This window comes from Corvus brachyrhynchos, unplaced genomic scaffold, assembly GCF_000691975.1.
Source record: "Corvus brachyrhynchos isolate BGI_N302 unplaced genomic scaffold, ASM69197v1 scaffold302, whole genome shotgun sequence".
Taxonomy (NCBI): domain Eukaryota; kingdom Metazoa; phylum Chordata; class Aves; order Passeriformes; family Corvidae; genus Corvus; species Corvus brachyrhynchos.
This window is the reverse complement of record NW_008237244.1, coordinates 3,310,677-3,328,386: the sequence shown is the minus strand read 5'-3', so window position 1 is coordinate 3,328,386 and position 17,710 is coordinate 3,310,677. Positions and strand designations below refer to the sequence as shown.

Here is a 17,710-nt window from a genome sequence, read left to right as displayed (position 1 = left end):
TGGAGAGATGTCTCTCTCTACATGTACACACAAACATGCCTCCAAGCACAGATAGCTCATTCCCTCTTGTTATTGTAGTACAAGTCTCACTGAAGCACAAATGAGCTATTTCTGACTCTACCTCAATCAGAAACAGAAAACCCTGACAGAAATGTAATACATTATTTACCAAATCCTCAAAAGAATTTTTATATAAAATTCTCCCTTTACCAGTTGAGAGGAATGGCATGTCTCTTCCAGCATGCACTCTCCAGTATCACTTTCAAACAAAGGCAGGCTTGTCTCCCATTCTGACTCAAATAATCTTCTGTTAGCTGTAACTAGCCCTTCCTTTGATCTTCACAGAAAATGCTGCTCCAAGTCACAACCTGAGTGAACATGCTCAGTTGTTGAAACACGGAGTCACATATGTCAGACAGGTATAAACACAGGCAGGAAATCACAATGCTTACAAGCCAGTGGCATTTCAGAAATATTCTAACAGGACTAACAACAGGGGAGGGAAAAAAGAACAGACCTGACTGCATTTAGAATGAAGTTGGATCCATCTGTTAAAAGAATTACTTGATTTTATGGCAGGGGAATGAGCAGCCCAAAGGCCCTTCCAGTCTGCTGCTCCTGCAGAGGAGGGGTGCTCTGTAATCATTCCTTGCTTTCCTTCCTGCACCTCTTGCACTTGGCTCTCCTAGTTTCATTTCCAGAGAGAGTGTTAATCATTTACAGATAGTTCCTAACGCAAAAAAAATGAGTGGACTCCAGAAGGCAGAACCTTCTGCTTAGCAGCATTATTCATTTAAATATAAACAACTCCTAGATTATCAGTGATGATCTAAAAACAAGAGGTCCTGCACTCTGAAATATTCACACGTATGTAGATGGGTACATACACACACAAACACTCTGCTGGATGCTTTTTATTTTGCAGATACTTATGTTCAAAACTGTAAGATGTAAATCTTGAATAAAAAAACTCTAAAGAAATGGTCTCACATTCATGTTTCTTGCAAGGGCTTGAGATACAGGTAGCAGGCTGGTGTTCGCTCAGCTGTCTCCCTGTGACACATTACAGTTGGACATTTGGACATTTTACTACAAACTGTAGTTTACTAGTTTAAAGTATAAAAGTATTATTAGCATTTTGCAACTCATGGCTAATGCTGACATAAAGAGTAGGTGTTTAGCTCACAAAAATTCAAAGCATCTACTTCATAGCTGCTTTCTGCAAGAGAAAACTAAGATCAGTGTAGCTGAATGATCCATTCTATGTACCTTTAACACCTTTTAATGCGCTCTGTTGTACTTACAGAGATAACAAGGCGGTGATGCTTTTCCCCCTAGTTTTGAGTATTGTTGGTCTTTCAGCAACTGTATCTCATGTGGATTCTCCAATATAGAACTTGCTGTCTTTTTTTTTCTGGTATTTTAGCATTAGTATAGGATATAATGGTATGTATGATATAACTTCTTCTTGACAGGGATTACTATGGAAATGGGGTCAGGAAGTTAAATTCCTTCTCAGGAATTAAAGAAATGAAGGAGAACTGAGTATTCTTTTCATGAGCCAGATGCTATTATCTCTCACATGCATGCTTTTTAAACCATGCACTGCTCTTCAGTTTGTCCTGGCAGTCTCTGATGTGTAGTTATCACAGCAGCCAGCAGCTCAGCCTCACACAGCTGGAGCCACTCTTCCAGCAAGATGGGGGAGAAATTGGAAGGGTAAAAGCACAAAAAATTGTGGGTTGAGATAGAGACAGTTCAACAGATAAAGCAAATGCTGCATGAGAAGCAAAGCAGTATCAGGAATTCATTCACTGCTTCCCATCAGTGTGTAAGTCTTCAGCCATTTCTAGGAAAGCAGTACTCCATCATGGGTAACGGCTACCTAGGAGGACCAATGCCAAATGTCCCCTTTTTCCCTTCTTCCCCCTGCTTTTTATGCTGAGCATGACACCATATGGTATGGAATATTTCTTTGGTCAGCTGGGGTCAACTGTCCCAGCTGTGTCCCATTCCAGCTTCTTGTGCACCCCCAGCCTACACTACACTGATGGGGCAGTATGAGAAACAAAACACACCCTAATGCTATGCAAGCACTGTTCAGCAGCAACTAAACATCCTGATTACTAGCAATACTTTTTTCATCACAAATCCGAAACACAGACCACACAAATTACTATGAGGAACATTAACTCTGGCAAAAACCAGTACAATAGTCAAGAGACGGAGCAAGAGTTTTGATCAGGTGAAAGCTGCTATTATTTGTTTGACTGAAGCTTCTACAGATACTACAAGCTGTGCTCTAGGTCATCTTGACATGATGACTGAGTCACTGCTTCATGATAACACAGACACTGAATGATATAATGTTCATGGTGCTTTAGTCACTACTGGAAACAAAAGACTGTTACTGAAAGAAACAAAGGAAAGAAAATAATGTGATAAGAAGTCAGTAACTACAAAAACCTTGTGACAATTACAAAGCAGGCAAAAAAACCCCAAACCACAACAATACCCCCAATAAAAATGGAAAAGAAACATTAAAAAATAGTAGGTTAGAGTCATAAAGCAAAGTAAATGGAGTCACGATCTATTTACTCCCAAGCTGGAGCCCAAAAAATTAAACTAGGTTTTAACTGGGAGTTAACTGTGTGGGCACAAGCCTGTTATGTACACAAACCCCATATTTTGGTTGCTTTTCACAGGAACATCTTTACAGTGGAGATATCCTTGGCTGTTGAAGAAAAAGGCTCCAAGTGCAATCTGTATCAGCTGGCAAAATTACTTCGTTTTGAGCAGGACGGCAGTCAAGTCATTGAATACGTTAGCTAGGACTCTGCTGGAGATTTCAGCTCCCATGAGGCTGATTTAGTTCTAGGGAATTAAGTGTCAGCCAGAGGTAGAGTTGTCCACAAGGGGATATGAACTTCCATGTTACTACTTCACCTCAGCCACCATGAAGTCCTGTCCAAGGAGCCAGTATGTGCTTTGCTCTGACCCATTGTTTTCATGTGTGGAGGGACTTCTTCCAAACCTTGCACTTCACCATAGGCGTCTGCATTAGAGGGTTGTTTCTGCAACACACAGCAGGATACAAAGGGGAATATAGCCAGAGAGTCGCTGTGTGCCTCATCCAAGAGTTAAACCCTAACGATTCCGTGATTTCTCTTTATCATAGTTCCATAATCTCTATTCATTTCCCCGTTATGGGAAAAACAATTCATATCACCAAACGAGGCCAAAGCTTCTAGCCTAGATGATGTAAATCAACCATGAACGTCATTGAGGGAAAGGGAGTTACACCGGTATAACCTCAGTTTAAGCAGAACACATCTGTTTAGGTTGATATTGACTATTTACTTTTGAGTACACTGCAAACATCCCTTTCTTAAAAGCTCTGCTCCAGGCCTGGTGCTGATTCACACATCAATGGGCTGTTCTCTGAAGCTGCTGGCCACGTTTCAAAGTCCGTATTAGTCAAAGAATGGAAAGCATATCTCCCAACTGCTCACATTAGTGAATGCCATTCTTCTGGGACAATCCCTGTTGACATTGTAAACATGAGCATAACAGTTTATACATCTTACCAAAATTCCACATAAAATAATCACAGTCTCCAGTTACCAGGTTAGACAAAGGTCCGCACCTCCCTTACGACTGAAGTTCACAGTCTGCAGTTTGTTCATGTTTCTAAAGCCTTGTTTTTTGAGTTGGGTCAAATTTCTACTTGAGTAATTTGTTTTCTTTTGATTCCTTCAAACAGGGCTTAATCAGATACGGCAGACTGTTGGAGACAAGCAAGGATAAGATTCAGACATCTTTTTTATCGATGCCCAAAGCAGACTTCAAGACCATAGAAAAAGAAAGATCATACTTAAGCTCCAAAGAGCAATGAAGTCTTTGGATCACAAAATCATAATGAGCCAGAGTTACAGGTGTGATTTTACATGAAAGACAACTTTTATTTTAAGAATTATATCAATGACTATTTTCCTGTCAGTTTACCCAGGCAAAATGCTTCATTGAGGAGCCAAATGAGTGCTAGGGCAAATGAACCAGAAGAAGCACAGATTCAAGGTGGGAGCAACACCACTGCTTTGTGCGACAGCAGTGTCCTAGATCCACGCAGCAATCTCATGAAATCTTAGGAGCAGACAGGTGTTGGTATGAGCAGCCAGACTTTCACCCTACATCACTGCAACTCACAGACATGCTATGAGACTCGAAAATCAACACAGTGGCCACAGCCAATTTAATTTAAAGTCCATTAGTTGTAGACTAGTCTAGAAGATGGGAACAGGAAGTGCAAAGCACTACACTGAGCCAGGCACCTCCAAAGCAGCATAGGGATTTAGATTCATCCCATGCCTGGTCTTTCCCACTCAATGATGACTAAGGGAGGAGGAGTACCTGCTCTGCTGGCTCCATAGTTTAAGCCCTCAAGTCGGTGGCTAAGCTGGATATCAGATACAGCCTGCACTATGCAGCCCATCTTTCTGTAACATACCATTTTGAAGCAGTCCAAAGCAAAACTGAATTCTGCACTAGGTAGGATATGTGTAATTAGTGACTCAAGTGTCTTTGCATTTGTCTTCTGCACCCCACTTTCTGACAAATGACTAGTAGTGTAATGTTCCTTACTGCCTAGAAATTTCGTAATTAACATTCTCGAACCTCTTAAAAGAGATTAGTATAATTACAAAGCTCCTGTTTAACTTGCTGTCACCTCAATCATCAGTAAAAAAAAAGAAAAAATTCAAATGCAAATGTTCTTTAACATCCTCAGAAAAAAATTAAAACTCATTTTACCATAGCATCTGCTGAGAAGAGAAGCATTGAAAACAGTCTAAGATTTGTGAAAAACAGCCCAGTGAGAATCAGGCAACAGATACTCAGACAAGCTATAGCTGGTGCTTAGCACAGCCCCAGCTCTGCAAGAGCATTCATTTTCAGTGTCCTGGATGAGGCGTCCAGGAAGAGATACCAAGACTTCTTCAAAATGAATTTTAAGGTATCAGCCTAAATAAAAGGGTTTTGCTCACCAGCTTCTGTTGTCTGTCAGGCTAGGAAACATTCCTGCAAGCAGCTCTGCCAGCAATGCTGAAGAGAAGGAGATGTCCAGAATAGATGGACTGTGAGCTCTCCCATCATCCGCATTTGCTCGAGCCTGTGTGCCCCAAGCTCAGAACGTGGAGCTGGGTTGGTTTGCTGTTACCTGCTGCCCAGCACCATGCTGGGCTTGGCAGGGAAACTGTCACAGGCACATGACTCCTTCCAGGCCTTGTAGAAGGAACCCAAGCAGGGCAGTACACGCACACTAGAAAATTCTGTTCTGGGACCCAGAGAAGTGCCTGGTTGTGAGGAAAGAGACAACTCTTAATTAAATTAAAAATTAAAATAATTTATTGAAAACAGAAAAGTTTAAAAATTACAAAAAATTAGAAAAATATAAAAATTTGGGATCCTATGGCTCGGTAGATGGTATGCCCCAGGAGTGCAGGGATCTGAGATCTTCTGGCTGGGACAGCACTGCACCTCATGTAGAGAAAAAGGACTTGCAGTGCTCAGCTGACTTGTGGCTAGTCCAAAAGTCAGAAAAAAGAGTTTTTAAAGGCTCCTTAATAGGAGTAAGGCTTTTAATGCCCAGCACTGATGTCCACCACAGCTAGCCTGCAGAGGACTCTCCCAACCTTCTCCCTCCTCTCTGAACACACTCTCTCGCTCTCGCTGAACTTCTTGAGGCCAGTCTCGTTGTTTTTATAGTGTCTTTGCTCTGCCCTAGCCTGCCCACAGCCCGCCCCTTCAGTTTAAAGTGATTGGTGCTTTCCCTTTGATAGATCATCTCAGTCCACCAATGGCTCATCGTTGTCAGAGGGGTGGTATCAGTTGAGATAAGGGTGCTAAAATGCCCTCATTAAAATTAAGGTTGCCGTGGAGCTTGCCTGCAGGGTAACGGTTGAGGAGCTAAAAATAGCTGCTGGCTGTTAGAAACTGGGGTTTTGAAGTTAGCCTTTGGATTAAGGTGCAAAGTAAAAACACTTAAAAAAATATTAAAATACATCCAACACATCTTAAAACACTTGTAAAAGCAGACAATGAACATAGGAAAGATAACTCTTATGGTGTACAGGTGGTTTAAAGTTTGAGAAGGGAGCATAAGTTGGGGATTTTTAACTGGGGAATTTCTAACTGGGAATGGTGCAACTCTCTTAATAAACTACTTTGAACAATTGAAAACATTGATAATGGAACTTGGTTTTTGTACCTGGGCTGATGGGTTAATTTTAACATTCAAATTTAAAAATATTTAACTCAGAATTAATTGATTAAAACACTTAATATGCAAAGACCAAACACAATTAGAGATTTCATGTATGACACTGGCAGAAACCAGATAAGCAGGTCACTCCTCAAGCAGGCTTACAAAACTGCATACTGCCTCCAGTCTTTGGGCTATTTTCCCACTGTTCCAGACCTGCTGCCCCATGTCCAGCCTCTTCTGTGTTCAGAGGTATAAACAGCTCCATGGTTTACTCCCACTCTGCTTGCAGTGGTTGAGGGAAAAAACCCTGTATTTCCCTATGGATGTTGAGAGCTGGGATGATACAGACATGTTTATAGTACTGTGCAAAGGGACAGGCAAGGGGTATGCTCTCCTGTACTTATTTCCCTTACCTTTGAGCAATGAGTAAGTTCCTAAGCAGCAGCTGATCTCTCTCTAAGCTGGAGGCTGCAGTCTGTAAGCTGTGTGTTCGTTTCGCACCAGAGATGTGATCTTTACATCTGCGGGGATGGTTGATGTTCAGCAAAGCAGAATAGGTGTATGAGGTTGAAGAAAGATATGGGCAACACTTTCTAACCAGTGTTCAATTTTGCCTTCTCATGTCAGCTTCTTGGTCACACTAAAGCTAATCAGAACACAACCCGCAGCAGATCAGACCTACAGCTCTGACAGAGCCTGAGAGCTTGTGTGCAAGCTGGCTCCGTTGACAGTCCTGCTTTTATGAGCCAGAGCCACAAATTCTTTTCTAGCAGAAACTAGTTAAATGGGCACTAAACCTTGGCAAGTTGCTGGATTTTTGACAGCAGACGAACAACAGAAAACTGTGCAGGGCTTCTTCTTGCTTCTAGCTGCAATGGGAATATAGGTGATTCCATCTGAACACAAGGAAGAACTTCTTTACTGTGAGGCTGACAGAGCACTGGAACAGGCTGCCCAGAGAGGTTGTAGAGTCTCCTTCTCTGGAATGATTCAAAAGCCTTTTGGGCACAATCCTGAGTAATGTGCTCTAGGGGGCCCTGGTTGAGTGGGGAGATTGAACTAGAAGATTTCCAGTGATTCCTTCCAACCTTACCCATTCTGTGATCACGTGCTTCATTGTGACATTTAAGTTTTGAATTCCCCTATGAGAGATTCAAAGAGGTTGCATTTTAAAGGCTGAGCAAAGTCCTCTTCCCAAGTTTTGATTTATTAGGGCTGAAAATAATATATATTTCCCTAATACCTAAAAAATGGTATTCATTTTCTCCCAAACACATTTCCCAGTAAGATAAAGGAAACAAACTGTGTGAACTCTGAAATCTGATAGGTAGAGGACAAGAGGATGAAATAGAGTCAGTGTTTTGATACCCTTGTTTGCTTTCAGTGAACAGTTTTAGACTAAAGAGCTGGGGGGATGGTTTTGAACTGGAAAAACTTCACTGCAGTCTTCACAGATGAGTACACCAGCAGAAAGCTGGGTGAGGACGTTTGCCTCTACTTTCCCCATGCTCAGGGACTGGTTTACTGATTAACCTGAAAAAGCTAACATCTGCAGTGCATCAGGGAGCAGACTGGAGACTGAGGTATCCTACAGAGACTGAGAAAATAGCATTAAAAACCCCTACAAAACACTTGAAGGGGGAAAAAACTTAGGAGGGTTTGCCTTCACCTTTAACAGCCTTTCTCTTCCTTTTTGCAGAGGAAAGATGTCCTGATTGAAACCCACCTGTGCTGTGGCCATGCTGCCCTTTGACTCCCACACACACATCCTATGGACACCTTGACTTGCTCTAGAGCTTTTCCTAATTGAAAGCCATGGCTGGAAATGCCATTGCTTAAGTGTTCAAAATACCCTGGTGAATGTTTGTAGGGATGTACCACAACAACATTTTCCTCTGGTGATGGTGCCAGCTAAAGAGACCTTCACTGTCTCTAGGGTGCTTCCTAAGCCAAGGCAAATGGAGACAAAATCTTTCTCTCCATGGAGACAGCTCCTTGCCCTCCTGCCTTGGGTCCCTCACAGCACAGGTGAAGCAGCCCCCACGGCATCAGAAGTACCAGCAGGCACTGTGCTGCCACTGGAAAAAAACAAGACCAAATGATGCTCTCACTTTGCTGAGGCTAGACATCCAGCCCCTAGTAAAGAGGGGTGAGTTGGAGCACTGAAGATGTTCTTCTTGAACAGAATGAGCTAAAAACCTCAATTGTGGCATTCCACACAAAATCTAGATTTCATTTATATGATAGAAGGCAGAGTAGAAAGACCTCTGCAAGAATGTGTTTAATCTGTGGGATTTCTCATCACACCTGATATCAGCCACAGCCGCCCGCTGATGAGACCACACAAGGGATCAGGCACATACTCATGCTTGACAGGCTGTGATACACTGTGAGGGGGCAAGAGGCCGCAGATCCATCTGAAGGAACTGTCAGCATTGTCAACCCCTAAATACAGAGCAGAAATTATTTATTACTACAATGCACAAAATAAGACAATCTTTCAAGGTGAGTGTCTGGGCAGCCAATAATAACTCTGAGTCTATGAAGTGACAGGTAAAGAGGGAAAAAGAAGCAGAAGTGAAATAAATTTCTACCTCTGGCTCAGCTTCTGCACTTGAACGACTACACACAGTGTCCACACACAACAGATATGTGAAATGCTGAGTTACAGAAGAATTGTTAGGGGCTCTGAGCAACATGGTCTAGTGGAAGTTGTTCCTGCCCATGGCAGGGTGTTTGGAACTAGCCAGCCTGTAAGGTCCCTTCCAATCCAAACTATTCTATGATTCTATTACATCTGAGCTCTCAGTGACTGTTCTCACCCAGCTGTTTTCTCCTTCTCTGATACAAAGTCAAACCAGGATCAATACTGTAGATAATAATCTCAACTAATCCTGAAAATTGTTTTTGCCCATAAACAACAATATTGTAAATAAGCAAAAACCTATGAGAAGTCCTGAGGGAAATAAAGATGTATTACACTGAGGCAATTACATACACTTCCTATTAAGCAGACAAAGCCCACATGTTGTGGCTTCTTACACTCATTACTCCAGCAGACACAAAAAATATTACAATATTAGTTTGCAGGAAATACTTCAGGTAACTAAGTACATATTTCATCAGATTTTACTGCACCATTAAACACGCTCATATCCCGTAACATACCATGCCTATACAGGGAAGGCTGTGGGAGCACGGGCTTGGGTGTTGCTGATTTCAGAGATGCAGTTCCTCAAGCAGTATAAACCAAGCTATATCCATGCTGATGCCAAGGAGAAATCCTATCTCCACCTTTTTTTCCCCATGACCGTGTGGGCCCCCTTCTACCCTTATGCCAACAGCTAGCATCCAATCAACCTGATCAGGGACCTTTCAGGAGAATAATCCCAATTAAAACAAAAGACAAAGAAATGTAAAGCCAGCACAAAGAGGCATTATACTACACAGCCACGTGGACACAGCCACGTGGTCACAGCCACTTTAACTTTTTCCAGGGAGCTGAGTGTTTACAAATATCATGTAAGACTTACTCTAGTGCCATGGATTTCCCTAAGGAATGTGTCAGATCTGCTGCTCCTGTGTAGATGTGCCATGTGGCACTAGGCAACTGCAATTGGCAGCCACGCCAAGCCAGTCATGTCTAGGAGCTCTTGAAAGAGTATCTCACTCTTTCACCTCCTGATGGGGTTGAAGGGGCTGAACAATACTCCCTGAAAAATAACTCACCTCAGCTGTCCTGGGATGTTTCCAGGCAGATCAGAACCAGTGCAGTTATGGTCTCTTGTAGAGGGAGAAAACAAAGAGCTCCTTTTCAAACCAAGAGGACAAAAAACTGGGCTGATCCACTGAATCACAGCCAGGATAGCCATGAATGGGAGGAGGAAATTGTTTCTGAGGCTTCCAAAAATGTAAAATGTGAAAATGGGGGTGGACAGAAGAATTTAACTGTTGGAAAAATTAAGGTTGGCATCAACACATGACCCATAGTTACCCATTTCTGCTCCAAAGCTACAACTAAAGTAAAAAAAAGAACAGAATATCAGTCTCACACACAGACACCCAAGCAGCTCAAAAATTATTAAGGTCTACCCAGAAAACCACCATGTTTAAAAAACAGCAACACTCATGCAACAACCCCAAGGAGTACAGGAGCAGGGCTGGGAGGTTTGCCAAGCAAAAAAAAACCCCCACCTTGACATGCCAGGGTGGGTGAGTATCCCCATGCCAAGGGAATTCCCTGTTGCTGCCATCCTCTGGCAGCCGTGCAAGCTCGCAGCCTTGGGACCATAATTCACAAACCCACAGTAAAACCACTGGCTCCACGTTCTTGTCTCCCAATAAGAGAACCCAGCTCTGGTCCTGGGAAGCACTGCCACCAGCCATCAGCCAGGAGTCCTCCTCACCAGGGAGCTGTGCACAGGAATTCTCAGGTTTCCTTTGCTCTGAGAACATGGGGCTGAAAAATGTGTCCTGCCAAATGGCTATCCACCCAGTAGCAAATGCAGAATCCAGAGCAGAAAGTTTTTGGGACTTTCCTTAGGCTATCAGCTGCTACTGAGCTGCTCCTAGAGAAAGGAGAGCAGGTAGTTGCAAGTCATTTTATGCACAATTTATACCAATACTTTACATTGTGAAAAAGTGGTTTGCCTCTTATGCAGAGAAAATCAAGGATGGTGGGTATCCTTCCATGCCTTCTAGTTTGTGAAATAAAATGCAGGGAAAACGTAAAGGGTTTAATGTACCTCCAATTCATTTTTATTGTTAGCAGATGCTTCAAATTGCTAGTTCTCAGGGACTGCTTCAGCCTCTCTTTTGCAGTTGCCTAAATCCATTGTCAGCACTGACTGCGACAGAAACACAGATGACAAAACCCAGTGATGCTCTAGCACAGGACAGCACAGCTCTGCCCAGTTCCTATGCAGAAAGGACTGCTCAGAGGGGGAAGCCAGGCAGTGCAGGCTGAACAATGGGGTGAAGAGGAGCAGCGCCAGCAGCAAACAGGTGCTGGAATGGGGCTCTCCAGAGGACACAGGGAAGAGGCTGAAATTAGTACCCCCCTCTCCGCAAGCCCTCTTGTTCCTGGGCCCCACCATGGTGCCGCACGGTGGGCACTTACCTTGTGTGTGCTGTACCAGGGGCCAGAGAGGGGCCCACTCCCGGTTCCCAGTCCCCCAAAGGATGCATTCCAAGATGCCTGGGATGATGTCCATGTCCCTGCCCTCAGGCCCCAGCCACTGGCCATGCCATGCACTGTCCCACCAGTGGGGAGGGGTGGCTCTGAGGAGAGGCGAACAGGATGTGAACGTGGCACTCTCTTCCTGGTGTGGGGAAGGCTGCACACACGGGTCACTCTGCATGCAGGCGTGTGCCACCAGGGCTGCAATGCTGGTGTGCACCTGGACTCCCTCAGCAGGGGAGCAGTTGTTGCATACGAGGAGAAGGGGAGCTTGACAGAAGGTTTTGCTGCTCCTTCCAAGTGCATTCAGGTGCCTTTTTTTCTGTCTCTGGCTTCCCCAATGCCCCACCCTGCTCCAAAGAGGCAGCCTGGGAATTTAACTCCTTCAAATCAGTGCCTAAATCTAATGTTTAAGAATTAATTCCTCACTGCTAGATTGCAAAAGTTAGAAGTTGTTGTTCCCAAAGGCAGATAGTCACTTACATAAATTCTTATGTTCTGTATTTTTCTCTCATAACTATTTCCTGATTAGTTTCTTCGCAGAGACTTTGAACAATGGGTTTGTTCCCATGAATAAAGTCTGTGGCTTTATTCATTAATTCTTTTAGTTTTGGTTTAATCATTTAAGTTCTTCTGGGTTAAACAACAACTAAACAAGCTCATTAAAAGGAGAGTAGAGCTAGCAAGGTGGGAGCTTGGCAGAATTACATAAGAGACAGAAGCAGGCTTCTAGAGAAGCATAAAAAGGAATATTTAGACACCACATCTTCAGGCTTTGGACAATACAACTGCTTGCAATCCAGAGAGCTCATGCTGTACCTTGGAGGAACTGACTTGTATTAGTTCATTCCATTGCTTAGCTAGGCTTGAAAACGCCCAAAGTCCTGACAATTATTGCAGCAGAGGAGGGTCAGTGGGCAGTTATTCTGCTCCCTGGTACAACAGTTTTCTCCTACTCATAAGAAGAACTGGCATCGATTGCTTAGTCCCAGTAGGGCCCATGGTCCTACCATCCGCAAGATGCATCAAGAGAGAGAACAAGTCAGCATGTAGGAGAGCAGGCTGGGGACAGAGCTTCCAGCAGGCAAGGAGATATGATCCCTAATAGAAATGAGGAGCAGCAAAGCTGACTGCCAAGAAAGAAATGAGGATATAACCCCTCAGTATGATTAATTTGGTCAAAAATAGAAGAAACACACAATTACAGGAAAGAAACTGTAGTTAAATTAATACTTTCCAACCTGAATGCTTAACGTCTTAGCCACAAAGATGTTATTTGAGTCCAGACAGAAGGTGATATAGAAAAGGCAGAAGTGGCAAGGTAATGCTTCAGTGAGATGATGGTATACCCTCCCAAAATACAAAATCTTGCCTTAGAACAATAAATGTTTTGTTCATGTATGTGGCCTAACTTGAAATACCAGTTTCTGTGATCACAGCTCCAGTGAGTCCTTTGTAAATATTGGAATTAGTTGCAACCATGTATATATAGGTACACTGGAAAAAAACCAGCTCCAGTATTTCATGGCTGTGTAAATTGCTGCAGACTATTTTTACAGTGTTGTGTAATTATTCTCCACAGTCTAAGCTTACATTATAGAAAAAAATTCTAGGCAATCTGGGTTATGGTTGCAAAAAAACCAGTGCAGTGAAACTGGAGTGTAAACTGCTGCAATGATATTTGCCCTGTCTAGAGAGAGTTGAAACAATAGCCCAGAGGGAAGTGTGAAAGGACCCATTCTTCTAACTGGAGCACTAAACTGGAAGTCTGCTGACAATTTAAGTGTCAACATCAGCTACTTCAAGGCAGATCATTTGAGCAGAAACACCAGGCTAATGTTCTTATTTGTCATCCTCAATTTGCACTTGTTGTATAGCAGATCCTGGGGTGAAGAGGAAAAAGCAGCAACGATTGTCAAAGGTTGCTGAGCTGAGGAAAGTTCTCCCATTCCTCACCTTTCTTCATACAGTCACCTCTGCCTCAGCTCAAAATGGGGAGCAAAGAGGTTGATGATCCCCCAGGCTGGAGTGGAGAAATTCTCTTTGGTAGCCAAAAGCCACAGTGGTCCCTACCAGCCTGCCAACGACCTTTGCAGTATGGTTCTCTGTTCCCAAAAATGCCCAGATTGGCAGGAGATTGAAAAGGAGTGTAAGGGGAGTTGGAGGAGAGGAGCAGCCCAAAATACCTCTTGAGGACAGTTGCTGTTGTTTTGCTTCATTCTTGTTGGTTCACTGCCTAAAATACAAATGTGACTGTGGTTTTCTCTTACATAAGAAAGCTATTGGAACAGGTTTTCTGTAATGCTGTCTACATGGTGCCGTTGTTGAATTGCTTTTGAAGTTGATCTAGCAGTGACAGATCGTTGTTCCACAGCTGGGTCCAGACATACCCACTTAGTCTAAACGTGCCAGGGGCCCTTATGGCATGCTTTGGTTATTACAGAACTCTGATAGTCTTGCATATACAACTGCTATTCAGTTATTCAGATTAGTTTAACTTTTCTTTACATTGTAACCTAGCCCTATTAACATATTAAAGAATATTTTAAAAACTATTTCTGCTCAGTTACTGCCCTCCATTAGGGAAAACTACTAACTATGTGCAAAAGTCCCTGTACTTGTGCATTTTTTTCAGGCTAAAAGTGATGCTGACGTGTTTGGCATAAAGGTATTAAGTCCTTAGGACTGATTCCTGAAATATCCTGGGGAAATGTCCTGTGAAGTGGAAGCAGAAGATGGGATCTGCAGGATGTTTTAGCTGAGAACATTACTCCCAGTTTTCAGTGGCGCACAGCTGTGCTGAAAGTTTGTGCCCAAAGTCAAGTTCCGTTTGAGGGTCCTTCAAATCAGGGGTGTCCTCTTCCAGCTGGGCCAGCAGAATAGACTCCAGCCACTTCAAAAACATGGAAATATAAGGTGTTCTCAGAGGGTACTACAACACATTAACAGGCTCACATCACTGGGGATATGTGCAGAATGCACCATGTACAAATCTCTGTGTATTTTTGGTTGTTTTCTTGTAGACGAGATTGTGGAAAAACTGTTATGGAAAACTGCGGTAGCTCAAAAAATACCTTAAGCAAAGTATCTTCAGAAAGGTGACCTGATTTGCTATTGCTGGATCTGTCTGTTTTTACAGCTGGACAAAGGCAACAGAAGTGCAGATTTGTGTCTCTGTGGTGGCTGAAGCACATCAGTATCAGAACAGGACTGTTTCTCCCTGTGAGTAGGACTTCGCTCCCTTGAAGTTGCACACAGTAAAAGGTACCACCTGTGAAGATGGAGTAGATGCTGCTTCAGTTGGTTTATTGAAAAATCTCAGGGCTAGTTAAATGGAGTAATCTGCAAGGGGGCAGTCTTTGACTCCTCTCATTCTATTGCCAGTCAACTTTGGGTAGAAGAGAAGGGAGTTAACAGCCTTGGAGATTACATCCACCTTCTCTAGCGCTTCCCATCAAATTCTTAACACTTGGGTTACTTCTGAGCAATGGAGGTGCAAGAGACTGTTTTGGGTGTTAATTGAGTGGATTCCCTCACTTGAATGCTGCATTTCTATCTGATATTCTTGGGCCAAGCATTGGTTTCTGTTAACAATAGATGATGTTCCTCTGTTTGGTCACAAGGATTTGGAGACTGCAATGGATGCTTTGTCAGCCTCAGGTTCAGCTGATCTGGGACAGTGCCCGAACTGCGTGTCTCCCTGGCTTGTATGACATTGGGACCTCATAAACCAACAGAGTAGGCAGTTTCCTACCCCTGGTTGCTTTAGTGTCTGGGAGTCATCCATGAAGAGCTTGACCTGGCACCCCCTCATTTGGGATACTCAATGCACTTGGGTGTCTGAAGAAGAAATAAGAGGGCTTTTCATGTTTGCTTGCTCGTGCCCCATCACTTCTCCGAGCTTACACTTTGCTATTATAGATGAGCCACACTCTCAGCTGAGAAGAGTACCCATCCTTGACTGCTGGGCTCTGGTCAGTTACTGAGACTTCCTAAGCGAGAAAATTAAAGACGTAATGGTTTCCTTCTCTGCCAAATAGGAAAACAGCCCTTTGTTCAGGGTACTTAGCTGTTCCACTGTGAGGATAGAGCCCAGGTGATGGGAAGTTCAGTGTTGGGATGGATGGTTCTAGCTGAGTGGTACAGGAGAGAGTTGAAGACCTTGCTTTTACCTGCTGTTCAGAGGACCTGGCTGCTAGTGCCAGATGAGTGCAAGAAGTGCTAAGCTTGAGCAGGATGATCAGATGTGTTTGAGTTAAATGTCTACAAGCAGACTTTTGCTGGGTCACTCACTATCTGTAAGGCTGTACCTGTGAACTGGGGAATCTGCCTAGGGCAGGTTGCAGACAGGGAATACTGTGTAATGGATAGTGCAGGACAATTTGTGGAAGATGTGTACCAACAGTCAGTTGATTTTTACAAGTAGCCTTCATCTCCCTTCCTGCAGCAGCTTTACAAGACCATGGTGCAGTATGTACTACTTCATATGCTAGCAATTAGTCCTTTGGAAAGTTGCTTTCCATTTTGAAGTCTACAAATTGCAAAAAAGAGAAGCCCTGGAATCAAGATGTACATTACAGACCTTGGAGAAGGCTTTTGTTCTTCCTTTCTGTATGGTGGATCAGTGAGAGATTTGTAGATTTTGGACATTTTCATTTTTGCCTTTTAGACCCTACCAATTTAGTTTTTTTTGACTTCAAAAGAGACAGCCTCAGCTTTCAAATACTTTAAAGAATAATTTTAAGCAAACAAACCCAAAATGGATAAGAACTGCATTTTCTCTCTCTATTAGGCATGCAACTTATTTTCTCCAAATGTAAACGTTACCTGGAGAGCTAAGCAGTGATGTGGTTTTTATTATTTCTTTAGGAGGCTACAGTACCCACAGTATATTCCATACATACCTCTTCATTTAGGAGCCAAACATAGCTATGTAAAGTGAGCGGCTTGTTTACAGTAGGCCCTCATGTCTTGCTATCAAATTAGTGGCAAATCAGGACTGTAGTAAACAGAGGTCAAAGATCAAACCCACAATTTCACATAAAATTCCAGACCATGTACACAAAATTTAAAATGCAAAATCTTCAACTCACAAGACCATCAACTGCTCTTAAAACTAATCAAAAGCAGGATAAGGACTGAAGGAAATGAAATTTAAACATGATTTTAATCCAGCTTTTAATGGAACAGCTACATCATGGGTATCTTTTAACCATGACAGCTGATTCCATGCTACTTATTACATATCATGAAACAAGGTTTTGGTACATATCTCTGGCAATTCATACATGCTGTTTTGTTTCTTTTTCTCCAATTTGAAATAAAGAAAATAAATTACAGAAGAGTTACCACCTAAGATTTTACAGTAGTTCTGTTCCTGCTAAAACACATAGTAGTTTTGCATCACTTTTTTTTAGTGCATTGATTCTCTTTGTTCAGAAGAGGGAATGACAAGATGCCGTGTGCTCCATTTTGTGACTGTGTTTGAACACAGTCAGGTGCCTTGGCTGATGGTTCCTTGGCTGACAGTCCCCTCCTTATCTGGAGGTCAGTGCCCACATACATGTCCCACAAGAGTTCCAGGGCCATGCCAGTCCCATACACATGTGTTAGAGTAATCCCCAGTCTGAAGCGGTCTGGGAGGAATTCTTTTCTGCACCCGGCTAAGGGAAAGTAAGGATGCCGACTCCTTAGACCTGAAACATATTTGTTTAATGAAGATTTTGTTGCTGAATGCCACCAGATGTCAGCATACACTATATGATTAAATGCAAGTGTCTAAGACCTCTGAGAAGTGAGCAGTAAAAGAAAATGCCTTCTGTCTCATGGAAATGATGAACCAGATCAGCTTTGCTGGGGTAGAATTATGGCAGGGATTAGCTGGAAGAAATTGCCTGTGAGGTTTTGCTCAAATATCTGCTTACTTTTTCCATTCTTGGGACGTGCCCATCTGCTTTGCCTTCAACCCTTCTCCCCATCCAGAGGTCTGTGAGTGGCCTGGATTGGTCCTGTCCTCAACCTATACCTCCATGGGGTTTCTTAGCATGGATCCAAAGACCTGCATCTTCCTCAAATCCAGGACAAGAGGAGAGAGAGGAACTTGCTGAGGATCCAGAGCCCTGCTTTTCCCTGTGTAGTTAGGGGAGATACACCTCGACCCCAAATGCTGCAGCAGTATCTGCTCTGGCTATGAATGAACAGGAGAACTCACCAAGGAGGTGGGCACAGAGAGTGTTTTGTGATGACTTAGGGAAAAAATATGAATAGCC

General features: G+C 43.1%; 1 protein-coding gene across 3 annotated transcripts in view; it reads right to left on the bottom strand.

Moving 5' to 3' along the window:
- NIPAL2 (NIPA like domain containing 2) overlaps positions 1-11,883 on the bottom strand; it is a 56,013-nt gene extending 44,130 nt beyond the window's left edge. Inside the window, exon 1 of one of the 3 annotated variants that reach the window (XM_017730366.1) lies at positions 11,382-11,883. In XM_017730366.1, the coding sequence (XP_017585855.1) occupies positions 11,382-11,747 (366 nt within the window). In that variant the 5' untranslated portion in view covers positions 11,748-11,883. The remainder of the gene's footprint in view (positions 1-11,381) is intronic. The other 2 variants (XM_017730365.1, XM_008630727.2) reach the window with 2 other exon arrangements.
- Between the last annotated feature and the right edge of the window lie 5,827 nt (positions 11,884-17,710).